The sequence below is a fragment of the Ruditapes philippinarum genome, unplaced genomic scaffold (assembly GCF_026571515.1).
Source record: "Ruditapes philippinarum isolate M1 unplaced genomic scaffold, ASM2657151v2 ctg3877_1_1_1_1, whole genome shotgun sequence".
NCBI classification, from domain to species: Eukaryota; Metazoa; Mollusca; class Bivalvia; order Venerida; family Veneridae; genus Ruditapes; species Ruditapes philippinarum.
The window spans coordinates 27,810-44,217 of NW_026852157.1; the positions used below are offsets into that span (position 1 = coordinate 27,810).

The 16,408-nt window shown below is 32.6% G+C and overlaps 1 protein-coding gene across 1 annotated transcript; it reads right to left on the reverse strand.

Moving 5' to 3' along the window:
- Window positions 1-9,323: 9,323 nt before the first annotated feature.
- LOC132750899 (uncharacterized) lies at window positions 9,324-13,687 on the reverse strand. The gene is made up of 4 exons (XM_060740973.1): window positions 13,435-13,687; window positions 12,664-12,897; window positions 12,158-12,299; window positions 9,324-10,036 (listed from the first exon to the last, which is right to left on the reverse strand). Exons 1-4 carry the CDS (start codon window positions 13,467-13,469, stop codon window positions 9,956-9,958), a joined length of 492 nt encoding a protein of 163 aa, XP_060596956.1. The 5' UTR covers window positions 13,470-13,687; the 3' UTR covers window positions 9,324-9,955.
- Window positions 13,688-16,408: the final 2,721 nt, after the last annotated feature.

Consider the following 16,408-nt stretch of genomic DNA (forward strand, 5'->3'; position numbering starts at 1 on the left):
AAAATGGTTAAAAGATGTCAATGGGGACTATGCAAGTCAGATTCTCGTTTCCCTGATCGATTAGTAGGGGAAATCAAGTTTATTCCGTTTCCGAAGCCTAAAAGAAACCGTGAAAGGTGCCTACGCTGGATCAAGGCTTGTGGACGTCCTCACGATCAACTAAATGTAGAGAAAATTGACAGGATTTATAATTTATATGTGTGCACTAAGGTATGAACAAATTAAGGAAAGAACGAAGTTTTTTAAAATTGTTTTTTGTATAAGTTTCTAAGTTCTAAACCGAGTAGACTAGGAAAATGTTCCTGAAAGTGGGTGGGGTATAATGTTTTTGCTTATCATTTTCATGGCCGGTTTTGTATCAGACGGCGTATTTAGTTTTGCATAAAGCCTTGACAAATTTGAAATACTTTCAGCAGCTGAATGGAATCCATTCTGTCATGAGTTGCACTGACTACGCTCTATATATGTTTGTTTGGAATATGTGAAAAAGTAGACTGGGTGACAGAAATTATGTCATTCTGTTATCAAGAAAAGGAAGGACTAAAAACAAGGAAGCATAATAATATTAACACTTTACTGAGGTATCAGACACGTCAGAAATACAACAATCAGAAATGATAATATGACTAAGAAAGCAAACAAAGTATACAATAGAAAGTAAGTCATATTAAATATTAATGAGCAAAGTATAATTGAACATAACAATTCCGCACATCAATTATTAAACATCAGAAATGCAAAACACTTTAAACGTCATGATATTAAATAAAGCATAAGCATATCAAAACACAAATATTACATTTTCATTCCAATATTTAAATTCACACAAATAATACATTCACATTCAAAAATCTAACATAACACAAATAATACATTCACATTCCAAAAATTAACATTACACAAATAATACATTCACATTCAAACATTTAATCTAAAAACAGGGTGGGAGGGAGTGGCAAAATTGAAGAACAAGTAAGAAACGACTAATAACTGAACGTGTCTGACAAAAACTGTGCAGATTACGCGCACTGTTGAATATTTATAGACGGCGTAGGAATACAACAAGAGCTGTCCGTAAGACAGCGCGCTCGACTTTTTTATTGCTTGCCAATAAAAAAAGTTTTTGCAGTAAAAGGCAATACAAGAATCTCTGTATTTTTAAAGTGAACTAGTTGTTTGATACCCTTGAATATTACAGCAATGTTTATATGACATAATTTATGGTAAAGTGAACAAGTGGATAGGAATGAATTTTTTTAGATTTTTTAAGTTTTTTAGTGCTTGCCTATAATACAAAACATTGACAGTTAAGGGCCATAATTCAAATAAAATCTTTGACAGAATTACCTTCTCCTGGACATGTTTGGGAATCATGATTGTAAACAAGTATTCCAACTTTCAAATTAATTAATATCTCAAACAGTTCAGTCAAAAAGTGGACTGGTACTAAAAACTTAACCAAGATTCTAAGTCGATAAAAGGCCTTAATTTTTAAAACAAATCCTTGACAGAGTTACCTTCTCTTGCGTACAGATGGGGGTAATGATGTGAAATAGCATTAAAAGTTTCAAAGCAATATCTCAAAGGGTTAAGGCAATAAGTGGATTTTACCCATATTCAATGTATTTTCTAAGTCAAAAAGGGGCATAATTCTGTCAAAAACCTTGACAGAGTTATGTCCCTCTTGTCTGTTGATGAAGGTCGTGATGGTAAACAAGTATGGTCAGTTTCAAAGCAATACCTCCAATGGTTTTGAAATAAAGTGAGGTGGTACAAAAAACTTAACCAAGCTCAATACACTTTCTAAGTCAAAAAAGGGCCATAATTCTGTCAAAAACCTTGACAGAGTTATGTTCTCTTGTCTGTAGATGGAGGTTATGATGGTGAACAAGTATGGTAAGTTTCAAAGCCATACTTGTAATACTTCTGAAATAAAGTGGGGTGGTACGAAAAACTTAACCAAGGTGTGACGCCAACGCCGACGCCGACGCCGGGGCGAGTAGGATAGCTCCCCTTTTCATAGAAAAGTCGAGCTAAAAATTCAATGAACCAAAACAATTAACCCAGGTAAATACAATTGACGTCACCAGACCTTAATATAGATAAGGAAAATCCTACGCCAATCCATAATTAAAAGATTTTCTATGAAGAAAATGCTATAAATTATGTCATTCTGTTATCAAGAAAAGGAAGGACTAAAAACAAGGAAGCATAATAATATTAACACTTTACTGAGGTATCAGACACGTCAGAAATACAACAATCAGAAATGATAATATGACTAAGAAAGCAAACAAAGTATACAATAGAAAGTAAGTCATATTAAATATTAATGAGCAAAGTATAATTGAACATAACAATTCCGCCAAACCCAGCCAAACACAAAACAAGCAGCAAAAAAAAAAAAAAAAAATAATAATAATAAAGCTTGCAAATTAAATAAAATAAAGCAAACAAACAAGCAATTAATCATTCCACGAACAAGCACAAAGAAAATTCAAGTGACATTATCTCCCATTAACATGAAAAATGACATTAACTGTCACAATAAGTAAATAAATCCAAGCAAAGATCGATCAAAAAAAAAAAAAAAAATAAAAAAATAAATAAATAAAACAACCTTAGAATAAATAGGGTTCAATTTAATTAGAAGATAATGTCACTTTCATTTTTAAAAAAGCACACTTAGACAAAAAAAAAAAATCTTGAATAAACTTACAAAGATATCCCGTCTGATAAATTATCCTAAAATGTATAAAACAAAACATGTCAAAACACAAGTTCAGAACATTGATCAGACAATTGAAGTCAAGGTGACCAACAAATAAATGTTAACATACTGACATAAAGACAAGATGTCACGTAAAGAGATCAAAGGTCAAGAGCATAACTACTACCCCCTTAAAAAACCTTTGAAAAACATTGTGACTAAACTAGCCTGCATGCCAACATTCATTTGCTAGACCACTCATACACATAATTAATTACCAATAATTAAAATATAACCACATTTAACTAATAGTAATATACAACTAATATCAAGTATGTGCCGCCTGTTGACCTTTTTAAATGACAACATCCACTCTACATGGCCAACTTGCCCTTAACAATATGTGAAATCGTGTTTATGAAAAAACTCTTGAGGACATCTGTTCCAGCAAAAATTAAGATGAAGCCCCCCATCCCTGACAGCATAAAGATTCCTTTTGGGGCGACCCTTAAAGAGAAATGGTCTATATGACTTAATAAACTGACAATTCCTTTCCTTACATTTTACTAGCAACTCTCATTAACCAATTTAACCTTTTCATTAGTGACATCAAAAAATCGACAGGTCTAGGTAAAATACTAGAAACTATAATATGCGCAGAAGGGTTGTGTTTCCAAATAACATTAAGTAAATCGTTTGTTAATCTAACTATATCATCAACTGAAAAATTTTTTCTCTTGAGTTAATATTATTTGTTCCGACGTGTAAAATAATATATGGGGCTTTAAACCAAACTAGGATCCGCATCTATTTGGTCAATCATCATTTGTAAAGTGTACCTCTAAACGGGAAAACTGTAGTGTAACCATATCCTTTTAATATATTTGGCAATTGAATCACTCAGAATGTGAACTCGTACATCTGTAATGAAAGAGATGTACATTAATTAATTTTTTTAAAAGTAATTTTTAAAATCAGTGATCAAATTATCTGAATTAAAAAGTGGTGTCAAACATATATGATAAAATATGTACTTTATCTGACCAACCTAATTCTAAATAATGACGAAAGGCATCTGATTTCCAGTCACCAATCAATTTTATACTTTCAGGAGAAATGTTAGAACGAAAAAGCTAATGTAGCAAAACCCCCTTCTAAATGAATGAGTGGAAATAAAAATCTGGATTTAACCCAATATCTTCAATACAAAGACGTAGTTTCTTTTGAAACAGATAATAAAGATATATACGACCCATCTTTTAAAGAGAAAATACATCATTCTTCCTATGAAATTTTAAAACCTGTCATTAATTCATAAGCATACACTGGACATAACTCTGTTTCTTTCAATCTAAGTAATGGACTAATTACCTCCCTTTCACCAAATTGAATAGTTTTCGACCAATTAAAATGCACTAAAATGTAATTTCCAAAATATTTTGATACAGGATGCGCTTAAAAATTTACCTTTAACGATATCAGATGAATTTGTAGGAACTAAAATTAGAATTTCCTGGCTACTAAAAAGAAAGCAAATAAAAAATAAACACCAGTAAACTATATTATCTTGGTCTGAAAAATCTAAACGAAGCATGTATGCTGCGTAAAATGTCTAAAAGTAATGGGTTCTGGCACGTTTTACAGATCTAGGATGCAAACGATTAATTCCCTTAAGATAAATTCAGCAAATAAGAATTTATATGATCAATACTATACCCAAGTAACAAATGTAAAGTTTTAACACCCGAAATATAATTGCGGATGCTATCCACTGATATGAATGTCCTACTGAGGAATTGGGTGAATATAATTGCAATGTTGAAGTGGATGCTGGTAAAAAAAAACGTAATCTAAAGTAAATACAAAACATCAAGAAAATTTCGCCATTGTATTTTCAAATTTTTATTTGTTCCTTCGGCAAATGCTGATGAAATAGAATGTCTAAGTTCCTGCCGCAAAGTCTTAATCTCTAAATCTGAAATAAGAAGTTACCAATTATGAACCATCTTAAAATGATCCTCAGTGACAATAACATCTGTCAATTGAGGAATATATGAGAACCTGATTAAAAAACTCAGAAACATACAATCTATCTATCAAATGCCATCTACTTTAGACAATCAGCTATACGGTTTCTATCACTACTAAGATGTGAATGCTTTTTAACTGAAAATCATATACTGAAAATGCCCAATGAAACAAATTTCTCTCAAACATTGTTGTAAGAAAAGCAATTACGAGCTTTACCTGTGTTTATAACAATGCAAAAAGCCAAATTATCACAAAAAATATTAACCTTTTTATTCTGTAAATCAGGTCCCCATAACTTTAATGATACCAAACTGTCAAATTTCTAAACAAGTAATACTTAAATCTTGAGCCAAAATGAACTGTGGGAAAAACAGTATGAAAAAACTTATTCCCAAAAATACTCCCACAACCTGTTAAACAAGAATCTGAGCTAAAAACACTATCTATCTGTGACCAGTCTCCGTAATCTATCAGGGAAATTTCATTATACATAGGCAAAAATTCATTTCCACCAACATAAATCCTTTTTGACTTCTTCAGGAATTAAGAAAACCTGATTACTAACAATCAGCATAACATTCACGTAACCAATTCAGTATTCGATTAACCAAAATCCTACTTGAACGGACGCAAGCCCCACAAAATTCAGTTTAACCAAGTAGTTTTCTGAATATCCTTTAAAGATGCTGAATCTCGATCTAACCAAGATTTGAACCAAAATCTAATTTCCTTGAGTCTTTTCCTTAGTAACCTCCATTGTCATAGTGTCACTATTAAAATAAAACACCTAAGAAAATCATTACCTTTGATGGGGGAAATGCTTTATCCACAGCTTCTCTATACCACTCTTGATAAACAACTCTCGTAACAAACAAAAGGCAAAGTTGGCAGATGAATTGATTTTCAACACCACCAAAATCATCTAAATAATTCAAACAAGTCAAACCGCATTTTTCCACATCATAAAGCAAATGCATTTGTCACCCTCTGACAAATATGAGCTGAAGACCTAAGTCCCATGGCTAGAAACAGTATCAAAAAATATATGTTTCTTCCAAGCAAAAACCTACTAAATTGTAAGCTGAGGGACAAATACTAATTTGCCTATAAGCTCTCCTTAAATCTAACTTATACATTAAACAACCTTGACCTTTTGCCTTAATCAAAGACACAAATCATCAATCTTTGGAAAAACGAGATCAACCTTTTCTCCAAGATACCAGTCTTTTGACACATAATCATTCAACCCCTGTTCCATCTTTTGGATAACTTAAATCCAAAATTACCCTCCTTTCATTAGGATTTGACTTTGGAACTGTATTTAACGGGGATACTACCATACCATCCGCAAAAGGACAAGAAGAAAATGGTCCAATAATTGCACCATGAGACGCTTCTTTTTCAAGATATTTAACCATGTGTTCTGGAAAAGTATTAGCACCAGAATGATTTTTAAAACTAACAGCTTTAGAAAATAACAATGATTTATCTTCCAACTCTAACTCAATGGGAAATCCAAATCTAAGCAAGTCACAAACTTGCATATCAAAATAACCAACCAACATCCGTTTCATGAATTCAACATCAATTTTTTCATTGACTGGAATCTTACATAATTCAAAATTAAATTTTCCAGAAGCTTTAACCTGTTCATAAACATGAAACTTTATTAACAGTGCTATCACTTAAAACCTGCTTCAGTGAAGCACAAATCTTGCAACTTTTTTTTATGATTGCAAATAACATCGCCACTATGACTTACATTGGAAACCTTAGCCTTGCTATTTAAATTAGTTTGCTTACAAAATTCCGGCAAGAAAATATCAAACTATCCCTGAATCTACTTCATCTTTAGACTCAGAAATAATTACAGTACGCAAACCATTAGTAAGTCAATCTTGAGAATGCGGACAAGAACTTGAACATTCCGGGTGAGCTAATTCCTTCCTGTCAGTTTGCCAACAGGTGGCACATACATGTTTACAGAACCTATTTCTGCCATTTAATGTCATTGAATGTGAAGATTTGTAACTACATTTATTTCTTTGATATTTGTTGCAAAAGAAAACTCTTGATTCATCACCAGAACTAACAAAGGTTTTTTCATTTGGCATAGTATATTCAGGCCTAGGTTTAAAATGATAATTTGAGCTCTGTGTTCCTGAAGCAAAAGGCTTTGATTTAACTTTTCTATTATGTCTAGCTAAAACTGCTGACTCAACATATTGAAAATCATCACTCCAAGTACCATGGCCTAACTCAATTTCTCTGAGAATAGCAGCATATACTGCTTTAATGGCTGAAAAGTCATAAGAACTGTTCAAAATACATTAATTTCTTGAGTAATTCTAAACGACCTTTCTTTTTCAGTTTTACCAGTTCTAGATGACATGACAATTTTCCAACTCTCCTGCTATAAATAGATTGAATTCAATATTTTCAAAACAAACATTTTTGGAAGCAAAGTCAAATCTCAAGTTTGAATGCGGAAATCTTTGTCTGTTTTTGACCATGTCTGAAGACTTGGAAGTGATCCTGATTTAGTGACCTGTTTCTTAACGTTTTTAGATTTTTTTCTTTTTGGAATCTAAACAAAATTCTTCTGCCTCAGAGGATGAAAAGGAATAACTAGACTCATCATCGGGACTCCGTACTAGTCTCTGATTCTGTCATTTCAACTAATCCCAATTGTGCTAATGATTTTCTTAGCCTTTCTCTGCAAATCAGTCATTTTGCGTAAAGAATCAATGTTTATACCTTTCTGATTCGAAGGACTGTCAAAGGCAGCTGCAATGCGAGTCTTCTTACCAGTGCTGATCTTCTTCTTACTCCCTTTGTCCTTGGCGTGGAACGTTGAACCCAGGGGATTTAACGTATATGTTCTACTTGCGCCTAAACGTTCGGAATTCACTCGTGATTTGGGTGGGGAAAGTGTTTCTACTTCTGGCTCTGCTGAAACTGACTTTTCTAACGAGGAAACAAAAAGCTTCTCTTTCCAAAATCTGCTTTCTCAAAAAGTTTAACTCTCTCTGCTCCTCTAAACGTCTTTTGCTGTTCATCTAACTCATTTAAACGAGCTAACATCGCCCTTTTCTCCAAATTTACGTGTTTACCGGTTTGTTTACTAGCTGACGGTGACTTGGTAGATTTCACTTCGTCTGGCTTATCCGCATTGGAGTTTGACAGGATTTTCTCACTGTTCGTTTTCGACTTTTTAGGTTTCGCGCCCATTTCTTTGTCTTCAATTTTATGAACATCGTCAATCAACACCTTCACTCCTTCCTCAGCTAACATCTTATAATCAACTTTTTTTTCTTTGTTTCTACTAGAAATTATCTGCGAATTCATTCGGCGGGATATTCCCAATTCCGAGAGTTCCTTCCGTTCACACAATACCACAGTACTACATAATACAGTTCCTTTCTCTTGAAAAATAAATAAACTTCAACGATTTCTGACGATTACAGTTAAAACCGCCAAAAAATTTTTTAACAAAATTGAAGAACAAGTAAGAAACGACTGATAACTGAACGTGTCTGACAAAAACTGTGCAGATTACGCGCACTGTTGAATATTTATAGACGGCGTAGGAATACAAAAATTCAATGAACCAAAACAATTAACCCAGGTAAATACAATTGACGTCACCAGACCTAAATATAGATAAGGAAAATCCTACGCCAATCCATAATTAAAAGATTTTCTATGAAGAAAATGCTATACATTTCGTACCAAGACCGTTCACCCTCACACTGGTGTGCTGGCCATAATCATATTCAAATTAATACAGTTAATTGTTTCCTACTTGACTAGTCACGCTAACTGGAAGTCTATACCCAATTTTGGGAGCTTATATGCAATAATTCATTATTGTAAAATATCTGGTTCAGACAAATTTTCACAAATGAAAAAATCTTTAAAAGATAAAACAACACATTTTCCTGTTAAACATATTTTATTTCTGCAAAAAGGATGTAAACGAACAGAAAATTTTTAATACAGTAAGCTATAACAATTTGATTGCAGCATTTCCCTGAAGGAGGGCCATCTGAGCAATACCCCGACCCTTATACAGTTGTACAGGTTCAGCAGCTAAGCACACACCATGCAGAGCTCCACCAAAACCTAGACCTATGTCAGAGCCTCCCAAAAAGCGGCGCAAAATCCTATCACAATTACAAACTAAGTAAGTATTTACACATACATGTAAACATGTATATTAATCATAACTTAAACAATATTCAAGTGTTAAATGTGCATAAAATATACCTGTAGGTAAACTTTATTATAACAGTAACATTTTTAAAAGTTAATTTGATATTTATTATTGTAAAAGTTCAAGAGATACATGTACATTTTTGCCAAAATAAGAATATTCTATTGAATCATAAGGTAATTGTGATATGATTTGAACTGATAAATATTTCAGTGATGAAGAAAATAGCCAGCAATACAACTTTCAAGGAGTAACAACAGATCAATCTCAATCTGTAACAAAAATGCATTTGAAAAATGAGTTCAGAGTTTGCTAGCATACTCAACATATACTGCAGACATTTTACCTAATATTTCTTTCATGTCAGTTTTATTTGGATAAATTCTTTCCACATTAAGATCATTCTTTGTAAAAGTTACAAAATCGCAAAATTCTGCCCCTGTTACTAAAAGCTGTCCCTGTACTTGGTACCAGTACTTATGTGTGCGCTTTAATAATATTTCTCCATTACCTCCTCAACAAACAAGTTATTCTTTTTTTCAAAGTTCCTTAACGCATCTAAAATGTTCCAGTCTCCGATAGTATAGGGGCAGTTAACTTCCAATATACCAGACTGTCCATTTTGACAGACCTTCCCGTCCGGGGTTGCACCAAGAAATGGAAATAGGGGATTCACTACACATTCATGTACATGATTCTTTGTTTTTTTTTCGATACATGTTGATGGCGACTCTTTCACTATTTTTGCCATATGAAGTGGGCACAGATTTGAAGGACTTGGGCTGTATCGTGTTTTTTTACAAATTTATCATTTAAATCAGCTTTACGAATCATAAAATTCCCAAATGTTGAGGCAGTGATTCTGTTCTCTCTTTCTTTATGCCATACTGTTGAATGGCTTTGATCTCTGGTGGACATTTCTAAGGCCTCTGCTTCTTCCTGAGATTTTACCAAAATAGCCCATTTATCACTATTATTTAACGCCAGGTCCGGTAATTCTATTTTTGGCTGGAATGGCATTGATAGATCTCCACAATCAGTTTCTGACCCTGTAGCTCTAATGGCTGCATGAGTGGAACCTGCAAAATATTTTACAATGCTTATTATTAAACTTATATTAAACATGAATTTTTATGTTTTACAGAATCAGCAATGATATCACCATTAGACATGTTGGCCTTGGCAGCTGAAAATATGGAATTAAAAAGAAAAATGGCGGAGCAGTTGCTTGAAAATAGTGCTCTGAAAGAGGAATTGTCTACAAAGACTAAATCAATGGCACAACAGGTCCTAGAAAATGAAAATCTAAGAAGGAAAATTACAACTAAAAAACCTTCATATAACACCAAATTTGACGATAATGTACAAAAGAAATGTCATTTCAATGTAGAGTCAGTTCGGGACAGTCCAGTAAGAGAAAACTTTAAATTTTACACAGGTTTTACCTATGAACAATTCATGAATATATATAAATTTTTAGTTCCCTACAGCGGTGAGAGCCCTATTAATTTTCCGAAGACAATATCTAGCCAAAAAACAATAAGATTACAAGACCAGTTATTGTTAACCCTTGTGAAATTGCGTTTAAATTTTGAATTTAAACACATAGCAAATTTATTTCAAATTTCACCACAAGATGCAGGAGCTTTATTTCGTGGATGGATAAACTATATGTATTACAGATTTGGGTCAGTGTCAATATGGCCAGATAGAGAAAAAATTCAAATGCAAATGCCCGAAAAATTCAAGGCTGACTTTCCAACAACAATTGTAATATTAGACGGAACTGAGTTAAAAGTGGAACGTCCTAGTTCAATGCGCAGTCAAAGTCAGTGCTACTCTGACTATAAGTCAGCAACAACATTAAAGGGACTTGTTGGTATAGACCCTCGAGGATCTTTCACTTTCATTTCAATGTTATTTTCTGGGTCTATATCAGATAAGGAAATTACAAAGCAAAGTGGTTTACTTAAATTATTGAAACAGCTTCTTGATAGTGGAAAGCTTAAATCAGGAGATGGTGTAATGGTTGATAAGGGTTTTTTTATTCGCGAGGAAATTGAGGAACTTGGGCTGAAACTGTACATACCACCATTTGCACCAGGCGCAGGACAAATGTCAGCTGGTGATGTTAAACTTATATAAAAGATAGCAGCACACAGAGTTCATGTTGAAAGAGCTATTTCTAGAGCCAAAAAATTCAAAATAGTTGATAACAGAATTGACCTAAGCTTGTTTCCTTGTAGTTCTGGCTTCCAAAACTTTATAAGCCGCTTTTTAACATTTTTGTTTTTTATCTGATGCGGCATTAAAGTTTTGGATTAGACCCGTTACGAAACCTAACCAGAATAACATAAGTTGATTTATTCTTGTTTTTCACTTGCAAATACACTTGACCCAATCAATTCTTGTGCATTTTACGATAAAACAATCATTTTAATATCATTCTATACCAATTAAAGTATCAAAATATTAATACCGTCATTAAAATTGCCTATTTAACTGTAAAATATCGATTTACGCCGACTACAGTTGGCCATGACATTCAGGTGCCACGCCAGATCTCGTATGACGTCATTCGCGGGAACAGATTTGAATAGAGTCGTGTTCTATATTTAGAACATTTTGTTGACATGATTTCGATACTTTTATTCAAGATAATGTTTTTATTTATTTTCATTAATTTTTTAGTAATTAAATACGATTGTATTGAATATAAAAGTCAGTAAATCACCTTTTTCAATATCTTTAAAAAAAAAAATTTATAAAAATATTGGAGGCACACGGGTTAGTAAAGGTCAATCTCGTAATCACGTGATCAAACATTTTGGCAATATGGCGGCCAAGTGCCAAAAATTTTACCTGTCGGAAACTATTAGTTAGTTTATGTTCGTAATAAGATTTTTATTTGTCCATCCTTGGCTTATCAACAGATTATATATAGTTTTATCAAGGTATGCTTCTCTTTACTTCATGGCATGTTCGATGAATAAATACAAGCGTGTCAGATTCCTGGCACGATTATTGGTGGACTTTCCCTATGGGGTTATCTTCAGCGTTCACGTCATGTCATAGTATATAAACGTGTACGCTGAAGACCTTAAGCTAGTTTCCTTGTATAAATCAAATATGGTTTTGCTGCTGTTTCCTCACTGGATTCATGCCATTTCTTATAAAGGAATAAGTAATGAATTACAAACCTGATATGCCAGAGCTGATCCAAGGTACTGTTTACCACAGTCTGTCTGTATTGTCTCTTCAGGCATTGTAGACAAATATGATAAAGGACAGTTTTGAAGTGATTGTAAGAATGTAACATCTGTGCTGTGAAGTGAAATTTTCCTGTAAAAATCAGGATTAGATTTTAGTTTTTATATAGAAAATATCAAACACTTATACTTTTCATTTGTAATATTTCATACGCAACCTCGTGTATACAATACTACCATGATTGAACATTTATTTATTTAAACACAGTGCTACGGATATGTGTTGATTTTGTTTATCATATTTTACTATGACTATTTGTTGCATGTTGAAAAACTGTAAATTTTGTGTTGATAATAATTAAATCATAAAAAAACAGATATTATTTATTTACTTATTTATATTTATTTATTTGATTTATTAGTCATTAAATTCGGATAAAAGAAATCACATTTATTAAAAAAACTTTATATTATGTAAACATTAAAATTATAAATACCTGTTATCATCAAATACAGGTGTGAGAGGTTTCCTCTTTCTGTTAGCATTTCCTGGTTTGGCTATGACCATAGTTGATACTGGTTCTGGCTGATTTTTTGGTCCACGGGGCTTATCCCACTGTTGTGGCAGAGTGGTACATGCTGGCTGTATCGGTACATCCTCTAACCCCTCAATAAGCCAGTCTGCTAACTTCATTATTACAGCAAGAACATGTGCACATTCACCAGATGTACTGGAAATGGAAAAAAAACACTTAAGTTTTGGCCATGTAACAAATAGATAAAATGGATAAATGCATCAATATTAATGCTTACTTTTTAAACATCAAGTTGTCTTTCAATGAAATAAAATTGGTTTGAATTTTTACTGTTTAAAAACGATGGGCAAATGTTGGTAGATCTAAATAACATGTTGTTTTGATTACAAACTATTTTAACAGTTAAAAAGATACGAGTCTAATGCAAAATTAAATCGATGTTACACAGTGACAGTTTAATATTTGTTTACCTTTTTTCATGTAAATTTTATTTTATCCAAGTTACAGAGCAGTAAGATTTACCGATATTACACAGAACATATATACACACTCATGTATACATGTACAACACAGTACAATACACACGTTACCGATCGCGTGTTTTCTATTGCATACTGGGTGTGTAAATGTCGCCGTGTATTGACTATTGAGTAAACACTGGTAAACATTGTACGGAATAACATATTGTATAAAAACAAGATGAAATTTAAAAGAAAGTATAAATTAACCTACCCAGCCTTGCATTTACAAAATGCTTCGGTGATCATTTTCTGTTTACAGTCTATTGTAATCAGCGTTGTGTAACTTTCATCTGTTTTCTTCTGGCTCCTAAACGTACACGATTTCACAACTAATTCTTCTTCTGACTCTCTACAGTAAATATTCTTACACTGCTGATGTAAGCCTCTTCACAAAACTTTCTTGCCTTCTGTCGTTGTCTCAAAGTTACGGTATATGGTAAATATTTCTCGCTAATATCTCCTGGAATTTCCACAGACGCTTGGGGTTTGGAGCTCAAAACGCCTTTAAAATCCAAATAAAATGCATATTTGTCAATCCCAGGACATGTACTGATCATATATATCGAAAAATCTTAATATATGCCGTTTTGAAAAAAAATCATATTTCAACATCTATAATAATACTAGATGTTGAAATATGATTTTTTTTTCAAAACGGCATAGCCTATATTAAGATTTTTTGATATATATGATCAGTACATGTCCTGGGATTGACAAATATGCATTTTATTTGGATTTTAAAGGCGTTTTGAGCTCCAAACCCCAAGCGTCTGTGGGAATTTCTCGTAATTTCGCTGCGGTAGCCATTTTGATAATGTTTGTCCAAGGTTTTGTTTTTCTATACCACGTGACTTAGTGGGCGGAGCGATAACGCGTTTGGCGTCTGGTCAATTGAATACTGTTGAATCATTTTTAGGGTATTTATTTGCTTTTAAATTTCTCTTTTGCAGCTCATTTATGATATGTGAGTTTCATAACTACAGATTGCTTTTTATAAAATTTTGCTAAGATGTCCAGATCCTTTGATTCTTGCTCATTATTCGCTTTGCAAAAAAAGTGATTACTGATTTGTATTCCTTTTTGTTTTTTAAATAAAGATAAATTTACACTGAGTTAGCTGTTTGATACCAACAGCAAATCAAATCGAATAAAATATGTTTAAAACGAGCCAACATATACAATACAGTGTCGGGACAAACAATTTATTCGTAATAAGCAAAAGTACTTACGACCACTACATCAAGTCCTTAACTAACGGTATAAACATAACATATATCCAATGAACACCATGAAATGCATATTTCGATATAATATTTGTAATTAGAAAAAAAGAAAAAGCCTTATTTTAGAATTTTTATTCTCACGGCACATTGTTCTGACGGCACATTACATCCCATGATTGAAAAGAAATGTCTTTTTGTTATAAAGTGTAAACAGGTGTTTTAAAAAAGTTCTTATAATGTATAAAGAGATGATATGCACCTGAAGAAAAAACGGTGCTGAAATGGGGCATAAAATATCATACTTGCAGCAAACTTAAGTTTCTGCGGATGTTTCGAAAATCAAATTTTCACCATGTTCATGTTAAAATGTTGAATTTTGCTTAAGCCGGCGCTAGGGGACATGAAAGATAATTTGCAATTTGCTGTAGCACCTTTTATTAATTTGCTCAATAAAACCGAGCCTGCAACTGTAAACGTATGCCAGGAAGGGAAAATTAAATACAATTTTTATACAGTTTCTAAGTTTATAACAAGATTTTTCGGCAACGACAGTGTCTAGTGAGTTAAAAATATTGGATTTAAATACATAATAACTTACAAGAGTGGATACCGATGACGTTTTAAGATATTTATTAAAATTGAACTAAGACAGTTTTAAAACTTAACATAGTCTGCAATTCTCTTGTAATTTTGTTGTGATTAATGCTTCCGAGGGATCACTTGTTTCCAGAATTTTATTAAGTCAAGACCGAAGTGACAATTTTGATTCAAACTTTTATTAGGTTCGATGTTTGAAATCCACCAGTGAAAATCCAGAAATCCGGAAATCCTCCAATGGACGGACGGCCGGATTTCAGAATATGAAATCTAGGATTTCAATGGGAGCCATATTGAAATCTGATATACAATCTGCATACGAAAATAGTGAATAAACAGGAACATGTAGTGAAGACTTAAAGATTTGTGACCTTAAACAAACATAAACTTTACATAAATAACTTTCTTGACGTGAATTTGTTTTAAATTGATATTAACAATAAGAAATCTCCAATATAAAATAATAAATGACAGATTTCAAGGCTGTCTGTCATTGGACGTCTGCTACACAGGAAATATAAAGAGTAAGTCAGTTTTCTGCTATACATAAAGGTTAGTGTAACACTTCTACCAGCTAAAAAAGTCTTAACAGTGTCCCTTGGTCAATCAGGTAAGTGAATCTTTTTCTTGCAGAAATCAACAATATATAAAGCTATAGGATTTCACAATGCCACTTGGATTTCATTACGAGTATAAGTTCTGTTGGAAGTACATTTCAGAACTAGATGGTCAGATCCTTACACAACATTTTCAATATTGTCGTTTTTTGGCGTTCTTTAGAGATTCAGTTTTTCTCTTTTTTCATTATAACTTTTTTTAAAAATAAAATACACTTTTAAAGGAAAATAATAAATTTCCACACCATAGAAATACAAACTTATACAGCATACAGCGGTACATGTTACTAATTATTATGTTTAAACTGTATTACAACAGAATAATCTCTTTATTTAATTGTTTCAAACAGCATTTACGTAGTATATTATACACGTAGATCTATCTTTACTCCAAATATGCGATTACTCCAAAATAAATTTGATGATGTGTTTGACTTTGTAACTGTTCAGGTTCGAACATGAGCATGGATGAACATAAAAAGGGTTTATACGATGAAAGATCATATGATCATGATAAGGATTTATCCTACGTATGATTATAATGAGGATTAATCAGAAGGGGGATTCATCCTATGGATGATAATAATAAGAGTTTATCCTTTTGATGATCATAAGGAAGATTTATCTTTATCCTATGAATAATCTCAAAGAGGGTTTATCCCATGGATATGGATAAGGAGGGTTAATTCTACGAAAACCATAAGGAGGGTTTATTCTATAAATTATCATCCATAGGAATTTATTCTAT